At 43.4% G+C, this 18,378-nt stretch overlaps 1 protein-coding gene across 4 annotated transcripts in view; it reads left to right on the forward strand.

Moving 5' to 3' along the window:
* Positions 1-18,378, forward strand: part of LOC110488252 (cytosolic non-specific dipeptidase) — a 33,168-nt gene that overhangs the window by 3,366 nt on the left and 11,424 nt on the right. For 3 of the 4 annotated variants that reach the window (XM_036971349.1, XM_021560401.2, XM_021560402.2), the window contains exons 4-9: positions 4,021-4,183; positions 8,784-8,872; positions 9,646-9,846; positions 14,979-15,063; positions 15,367-15,527; positions 15,836-16,000. In XM_036971349.1, the coding sequence (XP_036827244.1) occupies positions 4,021-4,183; positions 8,784-8,872; positions 9,646-9,846; positions 14,979-15,063; positions 15,367-15,527; positions 15,836-16,000 (864 nt within the window). Of the gene's footprint in view, positions 1-4,020; positions 4,184-8,071; positions 8,260-8,783; positions 8,873-9,645; positions 9,847-14,978; positions 15,064-15,366; positions 15,528-15,835; positions 16,001-18,378 lie in introns of those variants that run through there. The other variant, XM_036971350.1, reaches the window with a different exon arrangement.

The raw sequence follows: 18,378 nt of genomic DNA on the forward strand, positions 1-18,378 counted from the left end.
TGACGGTAGGCTTTGTTACTTTGGTCCCAGCTCTCTGCGGGTCATTCACTAGGTCCCCCCGTGTGGTTCTGGGATTTTTGCTCACCGTTCTTGTGATCATTTTGACCCCACGGGGTGAGATCTTGCGTGGAGCCCCAGATCGAGGGAGATTATCAGTGGTCTTATGTCTTCCATTTCCTAATATTTGCTCCCACAGTTGATTTCTTCAAACCAAGCTGCTTACCTATTGCAGATTCAGTCTTCCCAGCCTGGTGCAGGTCTACAATTTTGTTTCTGGTGTCCTTTGACAGCTCTTTGGTCTTGGCCATTGTGGAGTTTGGAGTGTGACTGTTTGGGGTTGTGGACAGGTGTCTTTTATACTGATAACAAGTTCAAACAGGTGCCATTAATACAGGTAACGAGTGGAGGACAGAGGAGCCTCTTAAAGAAGAAGTTACAGGTCTGTGAGTCAGAAATCTTGCTTCTTTGTAGGTGACCAAATACTTATTTTCCACCATAATTTGCAAATAAATTCATTAAAAATCCTACAATGTGATTTTCTGGATTTTTTTCTTCTCATTTTGTCTGTCAGTTTAAGTGTACCTATGATGAAAATTACAGTCCTCTCATCTTTTTAAGTGGGAGAACTTGCACAATTGGTGGCTCACTAAATACTTTTTTGCCCCACTGTACATCTCTAAGAGCTCTGCACACCTGGATTTGACCAATTTTGCATTATTATTTTTAAACTTCTTCAAGCTTTGTCATGTTGTTGATCATCACTAGACAACCATTTTCAAGTCTTGCCAGAGATTTTCAAGCGGATTTAAGTCAACTGTAACTAGGCCACTCGGGGACATTGAATGTCGTCTTGCTAAGCAACTCCAGTGTATATTTGGCCTTGTGTTTTAGGTTATTGTCCTGCTGAAAGGTGAATTTGTCTCCCAGTGTCTGTTTTAAAGCACACTGAGCCAGGTTTTCCTATGGGATTTGACCTGTGCTTCACTGCAGTTCATTTATTTTTATCCCCCCCAAAAAAGTCCTCCCTAGTCCTTACTGTTGACAAGCATACCCATGATAATGCCACCACCATGCTTGAAAATATGAAGAGTGGTACTCGGTGGTGTGTTGTGTTGGATTTGCCCCAAACATAACGCTTTGAATTCAAGACAAAGTTAATTTCTTTGCTAACTTTGTTTTACTTTAGTGCCTTATCGCAACAGGATGCATGTTTTTAAATATTGTTATTCTGTACATGCTTCCTTTTCACCCAGTCATTTAGGTTAGTATTGTGGAGTAACTACAATGTTGATCCATCCTCAGTTTTCTGGTGTGTTGATACACCATCCAAAGTGTAATTAATAACTTCACCATGCTCAAAGGGATACTCAATGCCTGCTTTAATAAAACAAAAAATACACATCTACCAATATGTGCCCTTTGCGAGGCATTGGGAAACCTCCCTGTGGTTGAATCTGTGTTTGAAATTTCCTGCTCAACTGTTGGGTACAGCGATGAGGTAGTCATTCAACAATCATGTTAAGTACTTATTGCACACTGAGAGTCCATCCAACTTATGTGACTTGTTAAGCAAATTTGTACTCGTGAACTTATTTAGGCTTGCCATAATAAAGGGGTTGAATACTTAGACAAGACATTTCAGCTTTTCATTTAATGTATTTGAAAGAGAAAAAAATACATAATTCCACTTTGACATTATGGGGTATTGTGTGTATGCCAGTGACCCACATTCTAAATTGTAATAACTTCAGGCTGTAACACAACGAAATGTGTAAAAAGTCAAGAGGTGTGAATACTTTCTGGAGGCAGTGCATATGTTGTAATGGAGTTAGGGAAAGTGGGATACCTAGTCAGTTGTACAACTGAATGCCTTCAACTGAAATGTGTCTTCCGCATTTAAATCACTCCTCTGAATCAGAGGGGTGCGGAGGGCTGCCTTAATCAACATCCATGGCGCCTGTGGAACAGTGGGTTAACTGCCTTGCTCAGGGGCAGAATGACAGATTTTTACCTTGTCAGCTCAGGGATTCGATCCAGCAACCTTTCGGTTACTTGCCCAATGCTCTAACCACTAGGCAGCGCGAAGCCTGGAAATAAGAGGCGCGGGCTTCCTACTGATATCTGTAGCCTTATCTCCTGACCTTGAGCAAAGCACTTAGCCAACCCAAGGTCCAATGCATCTGTTTTTATCTCCATATCAAATCATTTCTGGGTAACAATTAAGTACCTTTCTGTAATGGTTTTCAATTAAAATGGTCAAAAATAAACACAAATGGAATATTTAGTAAAGAGCAATTTCTCAAGCAAGAATTTTGCTAAAACTGTCTGGAAGTGGTCTGATTGGGGAGGAGAAACCTGGAAACAAGTTATTGGCAGAGCGGTTTGGAACCCTTTCATTCTTATTGGTCTATTAAGTAGTGGTGATGTCACTTGGCAGGTAAAATCTCCATCCCACCAGAACGGGCTGAAATTTCAGGCGGTCTTTTCAAACCGCTCTTACACGAAAAGGGCAATATCGTAATTTTCACAATTTCACAGTATTATTCCAACCTCATAGTGTGTAAACATAAAAATCACAGGAAAATAAAGTTGTTGACTGCAGTGGGCCTTTTAAGAATTCTTCTTCTTGGTTCTTAAATCAGGAAGGGGTAGATTATATGTTATGGTCGAGGTATGAATTGTGTGCCACAGTCAACATTCTGTGTGGGAAAACAGCCACTACCACTGACTGCATCTTGACACATGACTACAAGCACAGCTTTGAATAGATACGCTTTCAGCAACATTAAACATGAGCAGAAAGCATGAAGAGATTTGTTTTTGTATAGATATTTGTTATGGATTAGTTTTGCACCTTAGTACTACTTGGTCTTTCTTGTATTTTAAATATGTGGCGTTAACATTTTTATCAATCAGTACTTGTTTCCCAGCTACATTGTCTTCATAGATAGTTTCAACCACCAACATGGGTCCCATTATGCCTGGCGATAACCAAACACTGCATTCCAAAATAAGACCCTTATACCAACAGTCAAGCATGCTGGTGATGGTTTGGGGATGCTGTGCTGCCTCAGGACCTGAACAACTTGCCTTAATAGAAGGAACCATGAATTATTATCTGTATCAGATAATTCTACAGGAGTATATCAGGCCATCTGTCTGTGAGCTGAAGTTCAGCTGTGTCATGCAGCAAGACAAAACAATCAAGTCTACATGAAAATGGCTAAAAAAGCAACACATTTAAGGTTTTGGAATGGCCTAGTCAATGTCCAGACCTAATCTCAATTGAGATGTAGTGGCAGGACTTGAAACGAGCAGTTCATGCTTGAAAACCTACAAAGGTCGCTGAGTTAAAGCAGTTCTGCATGGAAGAGTGGGACAAAATTCCTCCACAACGACGAGAGATTGGTCAACAACTACAGGAAGAGTTTTGTTGGAGTCATTCCAACTGAAGATGGGGCACAACCGGGTATTGAGTGTAATGGGGCAATTACTTTTTCACACAGGGGTGTTGGGTGTTGCATAACTGTGTTTATGAAATAAGTATGTAATTGTTATTTGTTCACTCAGGTTCCCTTTATCCAATATTAGGTTTTGGTTGAAGATCTAACATTTATTATCAAAAATATTCAAAAGTAGAGAATGAATAAAGGGGCAAATACACAGCACTAACATTTTGAATTAAACTGCAGCCCATCAAATGAAATGCAACTGCTCCCTTGACTTTCATTGATGTAAATCATTTATCCTACGGTCTTAACTCACTTAGTCCTCTTCACCCCTGTGGAGCATGAGAGGCTTCCAGGGAAGAACACTGCTGCCGATCCTCTGACTGGACTCAGACCCCCTTCATCTTCTTCAACCCTGACTGCTTTGCTGTATCACTGGTTCTTGAAAATCTGTCTCCTTCCCTTCTTTTACCTGGTCATTTCTTTCATGTCGGTGCAATGAAGGAGAAGATGAAAATATGGATTTTTACACCTTTGAGAATGAAACCCTTTTTATATTTGTCCCCTTCAGCTTCCCTCTGGAGAGGAGATCCCCTTGCCCCCCATTGTCCTTGGCTGCTTGGGCTCTGACCCGGGCAAGAAGACGGTGTGCATCTACGGCCACCTGGACGTCCAGCCAGCCGCAATCGGCGACGGTTGGGACACAGAGCCCTTCACGCTGGTGGAGAAAGATGGTGAGAGCAGCTATTTCAAAGCACCTAAAAGAGAACAGTGCTGAAACATCAAAATCCATGCCAACTTTGAGATTTGGACTTGATGTTTCAGTGTTCTCTTATTTTGGGGAAGTATGTTTCTGATTAGCATTTCTCCTTGCATCAGCTTATAGGTGTCATGATTTCTGTTGGTTCTTGACTTGTGAAATATAGGCTTATTGCATTTGTTTTATAATTATTTTTTTTATCAAAAACCATTCCTACATGACATCATGCTGTATGATTACTGAATCAAAAATCAAATCTGCTAACAGACTGCAGTTGTGTGTGGCACACCTTTTAATAATTTCGCTTGTCTATGAAAGCTACAGGACACACTGTATGCAAGGTGTAAAAGAGCTATGAAGGCATGGCTTGCCCATAATTGACTATGTGGTATGTTGTTCTCAAGCCCTTTAGACATGCCCTGGACTATTGGCTATTATCTGGATGTTTTCCAAAAGTCTGCAACAATTTACCTAAAGACTCTAAACTACAGGTTACATGGGTGGCAGTCTAGGCTGTGATCAGTGTCACTCTCGTTCAAATGGGTCTATAATAATTGCATGAAATTAGTGTTTGATAAGGAGCTTTCCTCAATGGTCCAGCAATCAGTCACCTGTCTGTAAAATGGGGCGGCAGGGTAGCCTAGTGGTTCGAGCGTTGGACTAGCAGCCGAAAGGTTGCAAGTTCGAATCACCGAGCTGACAAGGTACAAATCTGTCAATCTGCCCCTGAACAAGACTCCGTCTCATGCTACCACTGTTCCTAGGCTGTCATTGAAAATAAGAATTTGTTCTTAACTGACTTGCCTATAAAGGTAAGATTAAAAAAATATATATAAACACTGCTCAAAAAAAAAAAATAACCCATCCTAGATCTGAATGAATGAAATACTCTTATTGAATACTTTTTTCATTACATAGTTGAATGTGCTGACAACAAAATCACACACAAATTTTATGGAAATCAAATGTAGGAGGTCTGGATTTGGAGTCACACTCAAAATTAAAGTGGAAAACCACACTACAGGCTTTTCCAACTTTGATGTAATGTCCTTAAAACAAGTCAAAATGAGGCTCAGTAGTGTGTGTGGCCTCCGTGCCTGTATGACCTCCCTACAACGCCTGGGCATGCTCCTGATGAGGTGGCGGATGGTCTCCTGAGGGATCTCCTCCCAGACCTGGACTAAAGCATCCGCCAACTCCTGGACAGTCTGTTGGTGGATGGAGCGAGACATGATGTCTCAGATGTGCTCAATTGGATTCAGGTCTGGGGAACAGGCAGGCCAGTCCATAGCATCAATGCATTCCTCTTGCAGGAACTGCTGACACACTCCAGCCACATGAGGTCTAGCATTGTCTTGCATTAGGAGTAACCCAGGGCCAACTGCACCAGCATATGGTCTTACAAGGGGTCTGAGGATCTCATCTCGGTACCTAATTGCAGTCAGGCTACCTCTGGCGAGCACATGGAGGGCTGTGCGGCCCCCCCAAAGAAATGCCACCCCACACCATGAACGACCCACCGCCAAACCGGTCATGCTGGAGGATGTTGCAGGCAGCAGAACGTTCTCCACGGCGTCTCCAGACTCTGTCACGTGCTCAGTGTGAACCTGCTTTCATCTGTGAAGAGCACAGGGCACCAGCGGCGAATTTGCCAATCTTGGTGTTCTCTGGCAAATGCCAAACGTCCTGCACGGTGTTGGGCTGTAAGCACAACCCCCACCTGTGGACGTCGGGCCCTCATACCACCCTCATGGAGTCTGTTTCTGACCGTTTGAGCAGACACATGCACATTTGTGGCCTGCTGGAGGTCATTTTGCAGGGCTCTGGCAGTGCTCCTCCTTGCACAAAGGCGGAGGTAGCGGTCCTGCTGCTGGGTTGTTGTCCTCCACGTCTCCTGATGTACTGGCCTGTCTCCTGGTAGCGCCTACATGCTCTGGACATTAGGCTGACAGACACAGCAAACCTTCTTGCCACAGCTCGCATTGATGTCCCATCCTGGATGAGCTGCACTACCTGAGCCACTTGTTTGGGTTGTAGACTCCGTCTCATGCTACCACTAGAGTGAAAGCACCGCCAGCATTCAAAAGTGACCAAAACATCAGCCAGGAAGCATAGGAACTGAGAAGTGGTTTGTGGTCCCACCTGCAGAACCACTCCTTTATTGGGGGTGTCTTGCTAATTGCCTATAATTTCCACCGGTTGTCTATTCCATTTGCACAACAGCATGTGACATTTATTGTCAATCAGTGTTGCTTCCTAAGTGGACAGTTCGATTTCACACAAGTGTGATTGACTTGGAGTTACATTGTGTTGTTTAAGTGTTCCCTTTATTTTTTTGAGCAGTGTATATTCCTTACTGGGAACCTAGTGTTGTTCTGGCCAAGTGAGACAAATCATTCTGTTTTGATGTCGTTGCCTGTGGTTGCACAACATCCTGACCGTGTTAGGCTATTTGGTGACATTTGAGTTAGAATTGAATTGTGAAAACTGCCATTTGTGTGGATACACAGATTTTTTTATTTTATTTTTACACTTTATTAGCATATCATTGGAAGGACATGTGTCAGTCAGAGCTATGTTGCTGTATACATGTGAGTATGTCAAATGCAGAGATGTGTAAGCAGCACTTTCCTTTCATCCTGACACACTTTTCTGGATCAAAATGGGACTTAGGTGGTGGGGGCGAGGCCAATGCTGTGGTCGCCCTTCTGCTATCCGCAGTGACAAAATGTAGCCATTTTAAAGCACATTTCCTGCAAATCTACAGATTTCAGATTTTGCCATGGCATATGTTATCTTAGTGACTCAAACATTATCAATGGGGGCCATGCCATGACAAAAATGTTAGATTCCCTGACTGTCTAGTTTTTATTTTGGTGATTGTTAATTCTCAAAGGTGATCTTATAGAAACAATATATATATAGTTTGACCATTATATTTTCTACATACATTATATCTGGTTTTACCAGATATTACCCCCCCCCCCGTCAGGTGACTGACTCAAGACAGTTTTTTTTTTTACCGCCGAAGACTTTTCTATGCCAACAAAACCCTGTTGATGTCTTGTGACAGTGGCTAAATCCTCATTTCCTTCTTTTGGCTCTTGATGCGTTTCACAGGGAAGCTAGAAATGTTTTTTTTCTCCTTTTAGTAGCATTTTCCACTTTTTTAAAAAAAAATAATATTTTTTTATTTTTTATTTTTTTGGTCGATAATGATATCTTTTAAATGACTAAAGGCTGAAATAGTTTTCAAAGATAATATAGTAGATCTGTTTCGGATACAGGTATCCTGTGTGTGTGTGTTCTTTTCTCTCCTTCTCCCCTCACAGGTGAAAATCATCACTCCCCAATCAATCATCAATCACACCTCCTCCTGTTTCCTACCCAATCACAGTTCCTTTCCCTTGGTTTAAAAACCCCCGGCCTCCCGGGTGGCGCAGTGGTTAAGGGCGCTGTACTGCAGCGCCAGCTGTGCCATCAGAGCCCTGGGTTCGCGCCCAGGCTCTGTCGTAACCGGCCGCGACCGGGAGGTCCGTGGGGCGACGCACAATTGGCCGGGTTAGGGAGGGCTTGGTCGGTAGGGGTGTCTCATCGCGCACCAGCGACTCCTGTGGCGGGCTGGGCGCAGTGTACGCTAGCCAAGGTGCACGGTGTTTCCTCCGGCGCATTGGTGCGGCTGGCTTCCGGGTTGGATGTGCACTGTGTTAAAGAAGCAGTGGCTTGGTTGGTTGTGTATCGGAGGACGCATGACTTTCAACCTTCGTCTCTCCCGAGCCCGTACGGGAGTTGTAGCGATGAGACAAGATAGTAGCTACTACAACAATTGGATACTGGGGAGAAAAAGGGGTAAAATTCTAAAAAATAAATAAAAATAAAATAAAAAAATATAAAAACCCTGTCAGTTGTTTGCTCTGGAGCTCAATCTCTCTGTAAATTATATGTCTGTAGATCGCTCTGTTTCACCCTCTCCTACTATGGATCTCTATCTCTCTTTATGTATTGAGCTCTCTTTTGTTTGAGCACCTCCATATCACTTTGTCCTCACCGGTGAGTATTGTTTTTGGTGATGGTGTTTGTTTGTTTGCTGGTGGGGAAAGGGGGAAGACAAGTCGCCCATGGGCATACACTACCGTAGGTAAACTTTGTTAAATACCCTAGTTAGAACTGGGCGGACCACCCACTGTATTTTTGGTTAGTTAGCTGTTGTTAAAGTAGGCTAGTCTAGCTTAGGGGTGTTTTTTGGATGCTTATTGTTTCTTTCCTTGGGTCCAGCTCAGCCCCTTTTCCTGCTACCCCTATTACCGTGTGTTTACTAATAAACCCTGAGTTTGACAGTAGATTTCAGTTGTCGTGGTTATTTCGTTCTCACTTTTACTTTGTCACTATTATAAATTGCATGAGTTATGTTACGGGTCTCGTCACCATCTCCCCTACTATAGATTTTTTTAATGGTTTTAGTCATTAACGTTTAGATTTAAGTATTTTTTTTTTTTACTAAGCCACCTACGGCTTGCAGATTGTGTAAATTCTCATCATAAAAAAACATAAATCAGCATCTTAATCCGCTGCAGGGAAGCTCTATGGCCGAGGCTCGACAGACGACAAGGGCCCAGTGTTGGCCTGGTTCAACTGCATTGAGGGCTACCAAAAGATCCAACAGGTAAAGACGCAGCACCACGACTTGATAAGTACCACTCACTCAAGCTAGCCCAGGACAAAGAAGAACCCATGGTATTGTGTTTTCAAAACAGTTTTAGTACATGTGCTCTTTTCTTGGTTAGGCCCCTAATAACAAGCCTATAACCGACAAGCAAGGTTAAAAGGACTTGTTTTTGAGATGTCAGCTCCATGGTAAAAAGCCTCTTGGCTTGAATCAAGACACTTCGTCTTGATGATTACAGTTGATCACATCAGTGTTATGAGCATCATGGCCGTTAAGTCCTCAAGTCATTTTTATCCCCTGTCATCGGCGTTTAATGATTGAGCTGACCTACGTTTTATACTAGCTCCCTGACATAGTAACCATTTGAGGTACAGCCAGAGGAGGATGGGCCTCCCCTCTGAGTCTTATTCCTCCTCTAGATCTTTTTTTGGGGTGTAGGCACTTTGTGACAATGATACTTGAAAGCTAGGGCTATATACATTTTATTTGAATGATTTGATGATCTCTATTTGTCATCAAATTTAAGCACATGACTGAAGAAGTTGAAGTAGTCTTTTGTCAGCCCCAACAGTGACATTCAGTTCGAGGCATAATAGTTTGTGGTTAATAGAAAACAAATGAAAATGACATCTCTACCTGGTTGTAACAGAGACCAGTTGGTTGTAATCTGGTGATATTTTCTCAACGACATCAACAAAGCATTTTACAACCAGAAAATAGTGCCATATTTTGCCCGATGAGATACTCATCCATGCCTCTCATGAAAACAGGAGCTTCCGATAAACATCAAGTTCTGCTTCGAGGGCATGGAGGAATCGGAATCGGAGGGCCTGGACAAGCTGGTGTTCGCCCGCAAAGACACATTCCTGAAGGACGTGGATTACGTATGCATCTCAGACAACTACTGGCTGGGCAATACCAAACCCTGCATTACCTATGGACTGAGGGGGATCTGCTACTTCTTCATTGAGGTGAGGCCATAGCGTTAGAAAAATCTAGAGGGTGCAATTATCAAAATAAACAGTGATTGCATGGGTCATAAAATCAAATTTTATTGGTCACATACATGTGTTTAGCAGATGTTATTGCAGCTGTAGCGAAATGCTTATGTTTCTAGCTCCAACCGTGCAGTAGTATCTAACAATTTCACAACATATACCTAATACACACATGCTAAGTAAAGGAATGGAATTAAGAATATATAAATATATGGACGAGCAACGTCAGAGCGACATAGACTAAGATACAGTAGGATAGTGTAGAATATAGTTGTTACAGGAATTTCATTCCTCTGTTCTAATACCCAATTAAAATTAAACACTGTCAATTCATACGAATTTGTAAGACCCTTATTTTATAGAAATAGACAGAGCCCGGTCTTAAAGTCAAATAGCAGCCGTTATTCACAAGAGTACTGAATATGATACAGTTTACCACAGGTTATAAACTGAAAATGACGTCATTAGTTTCAACACCAACCCGTGCCATCTCCGTTCCAGTACAAAGGCTGTATCTCAAGCCTTCCCACATCCGTCTCCCTACCAATTTAATATAATTTACGAGCCAAGGTTCTCGTGTAGATAAGCATTCTAGCCAGTCTGAAGATATCGTTCATTCATTTGTACCAAGGAACAGACAGTCATTGTTCTAACTCTTGACCACATTCACACACATTATATTCAGTTCTGGGATCAAGAAAGAAAATTCATACATCTACAGTAACATAATAGTATTCTGATTAGTACATATACAGTAACATAATAGTATTCTGATTAGTACATATACAGTAACATAATAGTATTCTGATTAGTACATATACAGTAACATAATAGTATTCTGATTAGTACATCCTGATTGAAATGTATACTTAATTAGTCATTATAGATAAAAATTCCCTTAACAATAGTATATACAGTGGGGAGAACAAGTATTTGATACACTGCCGATTTTGCAGGTTTTCCTACATACAAAGCATGTAGAGGTCTGTAATTTTTATCATAGGTACACTTCAACTGTGAGAAATCTAAAACAAAAATCCAGAAAATCACATTGTATGATTTTTAAGTAATTCATTTGCATTTTATTGCATGACATAAGTATTTGATCACCTAACAACCAGTAAGAATTCCGGCTCTCACAGACCTGTTAGTTTTTCTTTAAGAAGCCCTCCTGTTCTCCCCTCATTACCTGTATTAACTGCACGTGTTTGAACTCGTTACCTGTATAAAAGACACCTGTCCACACACTCAATCAAACAGACTCCAACCTCTCCACAATGGCCAAGACCAGAGAGCTGTGTAAGGACATCAGGGATACAATTGTAGACCTAAACAAGGCTGGGATGGGCTACAGGACAATAGGCAAGCAGCTTGGTGAGAAGGCAACAACTGTTGGTGCACTTATTCGAAAATGGAAGAAGTTCAAGATGACGGTCAATCACCCTCGGTCTGGGGCTCCATGCAAGATCTCACCTCGTGGGGCATCAATGATCATGAAGGTCCCCCTGCTCAAGCCAGCACATGTCCAGGCCCGTCTGAAGTTTGCCAATGAGCATCTGGATGATCCAGAGGAGGAATGGGAGAAGGTCATGTGGTCTGATGACACAAAAATAGAGCTTTTTGGCCTAAACTCCACTCGCCGTGTTTGGAGGAAGAAGGATGAGTACAACACCATCCCAACCGTGAAGCATGGAGTTAAAATATGTTCCTAGAACACATGAGTTACAATATGATGTCCACAGAACACACAAGTTACAATATGATGTCCACAGAACACACGAGTTACAATAGGATGTCCACAGAACACACGAGTTACAATAGGATGTCCACAGAACACACGAGTTACAATAGGATGTCCACAGAACACACGAGTTACAATAGGATGTCCACAGAACACACGAGTTACAATAGGATGTCCACAGAACACACGAGTTACAATAGGATGTCCACAGAACACACGAGTTACAATAGGATGTCCACAGAACACACGAGTTACAATAGGATGTCCACAGAACACACGAGTTACAATAGGATGTCCACAGAACACACGAGTTACAATAGGATGTCCACAGAACACACGAGTTACAATAGGATGTCCACAGAACACACGAGTTACAATAGGATGTCCACAGAACACACGAGTTACAATAGGATGTCCACAGAACACACGAGTTACAATAGGATGTCCACAGAACACACGAGTTACAATAGGATGTCCACAGAACACACGAGTTACAATAGGATGTCCACAGAACACACGAGTTACAATAGGATGTCCACAGAACACCATCCCAGCCGTGAAGCATGGAGGTGGAAACATGATTCTTTGGGGATGCTTTTCTGCAAAGGGGACGGGACGACTGCACCGTATTGAGGGGAGGATGGATGGGGCCATGTATCGCGAGATCTTGGCCAACAACCTCCTTCCCTCAGTAAGAGCATTGAAGATATGTCATGGCTGGGTCTTCCAGCATGACAACGACCTGAAAAACACAGCCAGGGCGACTAAGGAGTGGCTCCGTAAGAAGCATCTCAAGGTCCTGGAGTGGCCTAGCCAGTCTCCAGACCTGAACCCAATAGAAAATCTTTGGAGAGAGCTGAATGTCCGTATTGCCCAGCGACAGCCCCGAAACCTGAAGGATCTGGAGAAGGTCTGTATGGAGGAGTGGGCCAAAATCCCTGCTGCAGTGTGTGCAAACCTGGTCAAGAACTACAGGAATCGTATGATCTCTGTAATTGCAAACACAGGTTTCTGTACCAAATATTAAGTTCTGCTTTGCTGATGTATCAAATACTTATGTCATGCAATAAAATGCAAATTAATTACTTAAAAATCATGTGATTTTCAGGATTTTTGTTTTAGATTCCGTCTCTCACAGTTGAAGTGTACCTATGATAAAAATTACAGACCTCTACATGCTTTGTAAGTAGGAAAACCTGCAAAATCGGCAGTGTATCAAATACTTGTTCTCCCCACTGTACAAATGAGATGAGTAATGCAAGATATGTGAACATTATTAAAGTGACTAGTGTTCTACTCTGTGTGGGTGGATCATTACCATTTGTCAGTGATGTGTACGCCGAGGAACTTGATGCTTTCCACCTTCTCCACTGCGGTCTCGTTGATGTGGATAGGGGAGTGCTCCCTCTGCTCTTTACTGAAGTCCACGATCATCTCCTTTGTTTTGTTGACATTGAGTGAGAGGTTATTTTCCTGGTACCACACTCCCAGAGACCTCACCTCCTCCTTATAGGCTGTCTCGTTAATGTTTGTAATCAAGCCTACTACTGTTGTGTCATATGCTAACTTGATGATTGAGTTGGAGGCGTGCGTGGCCATGCAGTCATGGGTGAACAGGGAGTACAGGAGGGGGCTGAGCATGCACCCTTGTGGGGCCCCAGTGTGGCGGTGGTGTTTTCTACCTTCACCACCTGAGGGCGGCCCGTCAGGAAGTCCAGGACCCAGTTGCACAGGATGGGGTTCAGACCAAGGTCCTCGAGCTTAATGATGAGCTTGGAGGGTACTATGGTGTTGAATGCTGAGCTATAGTCAATGAACAGCATTCTTACATAGGTATTCCTCTTGTCCAGATGGGATAGGGTATTGTGCATTGTATCGTCTGTGGATCTATTGGGGCGGTAAGCAAGTTGAAGTGGGTCTAGGGTGACATGACCCTTTTGTCTAGTCTTTCAAAGCACTTCATGATGACAGAAGCGAGTACTACGGGCGATAGTCATTTAGTTCAGTTTTTATTTTATTTGTCCTTTATTATACCAGGTAACTTGACTGAGAAAACATTCTCATTTGCAGCAACGACCTGGGGAATAGTTACAGGGGAGAGGGGGACGAATTTAGCCAATTGTAAACTGGGGATTATTAGATGACCGTGATGGTTTGAGGGCCAGATTGGGAATTTAGCCAGGACACCGGGGTCAACACCCCTGCTCTTACAATAAGTGCCATGGGATCTTTAATGACCTCAGAGTCAGGACACCCGTTTTAACGTCCCATCCGAAAGACAGCACCCTACACAGGGCAGTGTCCCCAATCACTGCCATGGGGAATTGGGACATTTTTTTAGACCAGAGGAAAGAGTGCCTCCTACTGGCCCTCCAACACCACTTCCAGCAGCATCTGGTCTCCCATCCAGGAACTGACCAGGACCAAACCTGCTTAGCTTCAGAAGCAAGCCAGCAGTGGTCTGTAGGGTGGTATGCTGCTTGCATACCTTTGCTTTATTGGGTACAGGAACAATGGTGGCCATCTTGAAGCATGTGGAGACAGCAGACTGGGATAGGGAGAGATTGAATATGTCCGTAAACACTCCAGCCAGCTGGCCTGCGCATGCTCTGAGGACGCAGCTAGGGATGCCGTCTGGGCTGGCAGCCTTGCAAGGGTTAACACGCTTAAACGTCTTACTCACGTCGGCCACGGAGAAGGAGAACCCACAATCCTTGGTAGCGGGCTGCGTGGCACTGTGTTATCCTCAAAGCAGGCGAAGAAGGAATTTAGCTTGTCCGGAAGCAAGACGTTGGTGTCCTGGACATGTCTGGTTTTCCCTTTGTAGTCTGTGGTTGTCTGTAGACCCTGCCACATACGTCTCATGTCTGAGCCGTTGAATTGCGACTCAACTTTGTTTCTATACTGACATTTTGCCTGTTTGATTGCCTTGCGGATGGAATAACTACACTGTGTTTATTCTTCCATATTCCCAGTCACCTTGCCATGGTTAAATGCGGTGGTTCGCGCTTTACGTTTTGCGGGAATGCTGCCATCTATCCACAGTTACTGGTTAGGGTAGGTTTTAATAGTCACAGTGGGTACAACGTCATTTCCTGAAACTGTCACCGTATCAGTATATTGATCAATATTATTCTCGGAGGCTACCCAGAACATAGCCCAGTCCATGTGATCAAAACAAGCGTTGATTCCAATTTTGTCAGACCAGCGTTGAATAGTCCTTAGCACGGGTACTTCATGTTTGAGTTTCTGCCTATCGGAAGGGAGGAGCAAAATGGAGTCGTGGTCAGATTTGCCAAATGGAGGGCGAGGGAGGGCATAGTCCTGCTTTAAATGTAAATACGAAATAACCTTGTTTTGTCAGATGGAGTGCTGTGACAAGGACCTCCATTCTGGGGTGTTTGGAGGCTCGGTCCATGAAGCCATGACCGACCTCATTGCACTGTTGGGTGAGTTGAATCAGGTGTGCTGGAATAGAATTATCAGAGATATGTAGGTATGAAATGATTTGATAGGTATAACAATAACAAGGTTTGAAGCCCTCTGATAGAATCAAATAAAATGCTTGAATGAAATCTACAAAGTGCCTAGGAGGTTCTATAGGGACTGGGGTTTGTTTCCGGACAGGGCATAAGATATCTTTCCGGGGTTCATAATGCACCAAACAAAAGAAGAGACTGAAACTGGGTGGGATTAGTTTTCTTTTCTCGCTGCAAAATGAAATCCGAACACTGTGGTGTGTCCCCGTTCAGGCTCCCTAGTGGACACGAAGGGGAAGATCCTGGTCCCGGGGATGTACGAGGAAGTGGCCAATGTCACTGACGAGGAGAAGAAACTGTATGAGAAGATCGACTTTGACATGGTGGAGTATGCCAAGGACATCGGCGCTGGGAAGCTCCTACATGACACCAAGGTATGGAGAGCATGTCCCTGTTCAAATACTTCAGAAATGAAAAATTCCTCTTTATTTTCTACCTCCCTTGAATCAATCACTGACCTTAATTGTTTGGGTGAAGTAATAGAGTGCTAACCATGCTCTGACTTATCCAATGTGTTTACGTATACATTTCTGAAGAATTCCAACAGGGCCAATGTCTGAAATGACAAATAACTAGATTTAAAAGCAATACTGGTTGATTCTCAGTCATTTGTAAGTGATTCATTCCCAACATTATCTGGTTCATAATGTCCTTTGACCTTTCCTCTGACCCTTGTCTGCAGGAGGCTATCCTGATGCACCGCTGGAGGTACCCCTCCCTCTCTCTGCATGGCATCGAGGGGGCCTTCTCCGACGTGGGTGCCAAGACCGTCATTCCCCGCAAGGTCATTGGCAAGTTCTCCATCCGCCTGGTCCCTGACATGGACCCCAAAGTGGTGGAGAAACAGGTAGAAACCTAGAATTTAGGTAGAACTCAACTCTATGATCAGGTTTTTAGATACTTTCCTGCTTACTCGTCTTTTAAAGAATAAGCACATTACATGTTCTCGACTGTTGGATGAAATGATAGTGGAGAAACATCTTACCCCAGTGGTCAGTTCCTTACTTTTCAATTAATTCTCAAGCATTAGATCCATCTATTAGTGGTTCCAAATAGAGGGCTGCATTCCCGTCATTTTTCATGCTGCGGTCAGACAGACAATTTTGGTATGAACATATCTTTGTTGTCCCGAAGATTATTTGTATGCGTTAGCCTAACTATTCTATTAAAATGCATTTTTCACATTATTCACACACTTAGAATTCACTTATTTACTTCAGTAGCCTACCTCTCTTCTCCTAGGTGGGCTTGCCTACATGGGCGGATGTCATGTGGCAGTTAACTTAAATATGAAATTAACTTAACTCAACCAACGTGAGTCGAGGTGCAATCAACCCATTTAATCATAAAGGGAAATGCACTTTTATTTCCAATAAGTATTACCCATTTATTTGATTACCCATTTTAGAAAATAAATCTTGATAATGGAAAGAATTGGAGGGCGCTCAACCAACGTGAGTCGAGGTGCAATCAACAAATTTGATCATTGTAAAGGAAAATTCCTTTTCATTTTCAGTAAGTATTGATTACCCATCTATTTTCCTCTGCCTGCAAATCAGCCCCCCTAAAAAGTTACTGTAGGCTATGTCCTATATGCAAAAGTAGCAACAGTCGCTTTCATCATTCTTGTTGCTTCAACACCTGATCTCATACATGTGACTTCCTAAATATGATTAGGCTATAGGTTACTACATTGCCGAGAAATAAATATTGATCACCCATATTTCTCCATCTGAGAGTCTCCCCAATCCTAAAAGGTAGAGAGAAAGTGCAAGTCGCTCCAACTCTGCTCTCTTCAAACCGGATCTAGCGTTTTGGCTGATATAGCCCAGTAATACAGATAACCTAATATAATTGGTCATGTAATAATCTCTGGTAATTTAACCTATTTCTTAAGTTATTTTTGCGCATTTGATGTTGCTTATAGGGCACGGAATTGCTGGGACTACGGCTGGCAAGTGAGCTGTGTCACATACGCCTAAAATAACATTGCAGGATTGTTGGGTTTGGGAACAGTTCTTGCGGTAGCAGGTGGGAGTCAGACAGAAAGCCACCTGGTGCATACGGGGTGGGATAACCTTTTTTTGGTTACTATACCAACAATAAATGTGTACCCTCTCGTGCATTTTACCAGTAGGCCTATGGTCTCATGAGTCTTCTCAAGTACCTCCTGTGGATAGGCCAAGTACCCCCAGAGGTCCTAGTACCCCTGGTTTGGATCCACTGGTCTATTAGCCTGTAGTGCTGACATTCATTTTTTAAACAACCAATTGACCCAGTCAGATCAATTGACCGAACTATGCAATGTAGTAGGGAGTCAGCAAAAAAAGAAACGTCCCTTTTTCAGAACCCTGTCTTTCAAAGATAATTTGTCAAAATTCTAATAACTTCACAAATCAAATCCAATTTATTTATATAGCCCTTCGTACACCAGCTGATATCTCAAAGTGCTGTACAGAAACCCAGCCTAAAACCCCAAACAGCAAGCAATGCAGGTGTAGAAGCACGGTGGCTAGGAAAAACTCCCTAGAAAGGCCAAAACCTAGGAAGAAACCTAGAGAGGAACCAGGCAATGTGGGGTGGCCAGTCCTCTTCTGGCTGTGCCGGGTGGAGATTATAACAGAACATGGCCAAGATGTTCAAATGTTCATAAATGACCAGCATGGTCCAATAATAATAAGGCAGAACAGTTGAAACTGGAGCAGCAGCATCATGGCCAGGTGGACTGGGGACAGCAAGGAGTCGTCGGGTAGTCCTGAGGCATGGTCCTAGGCCTCAGGTCCTCCGAGAGAGAGAAAGAAAGAGAGAATTAGAGAGAGCACACTTAAATTCACACAGGACACCGAATAGGACAGGAGAAGTACTCCAGATACAACAAACTGACCCTAGCCCCCCGACACAAACTACTGCAGCATAAATACTGGAGGCTGAGACAGGAGGGGTCAGGAGCCACTGTGGCCCCATCCGAGGACACCCCCGGACAGGGCCAAACAGGAAGGATATAACCCCACCCACTTTGCCAAAGCACAGCCCCCACACCACTAGAGGGATATCTTCAACCACCAACTTACCATCCTGAGACAAGGCTGAGTACAGCCCACAAAGATCTCCACCACGGCACAACCCAAGGGGGGGGGGGGGGACGCCAACCCAGACAGGATGATCACATCAGTGACTCAACCCACTCAGGTGACGTACCCCTCCCAGGGACGGTATGAGAGAGCC

This window comes from Oncorhynchus mykiss, chromosome 32 (assembly GCF_013265735.2).
Source record: "Oncorhynchus mykiss isolate Arlee chromosome 32, USDA_OmykA_1.1, whole genome shotgun sequence".
Classification (NCBI taxonomy): Eukaryota; Metazoa; Chordata; class Actinopteri; order Salmoniformes; family Salmonidae; genus Oncorhynchus; species Oncorhynchus mykiss.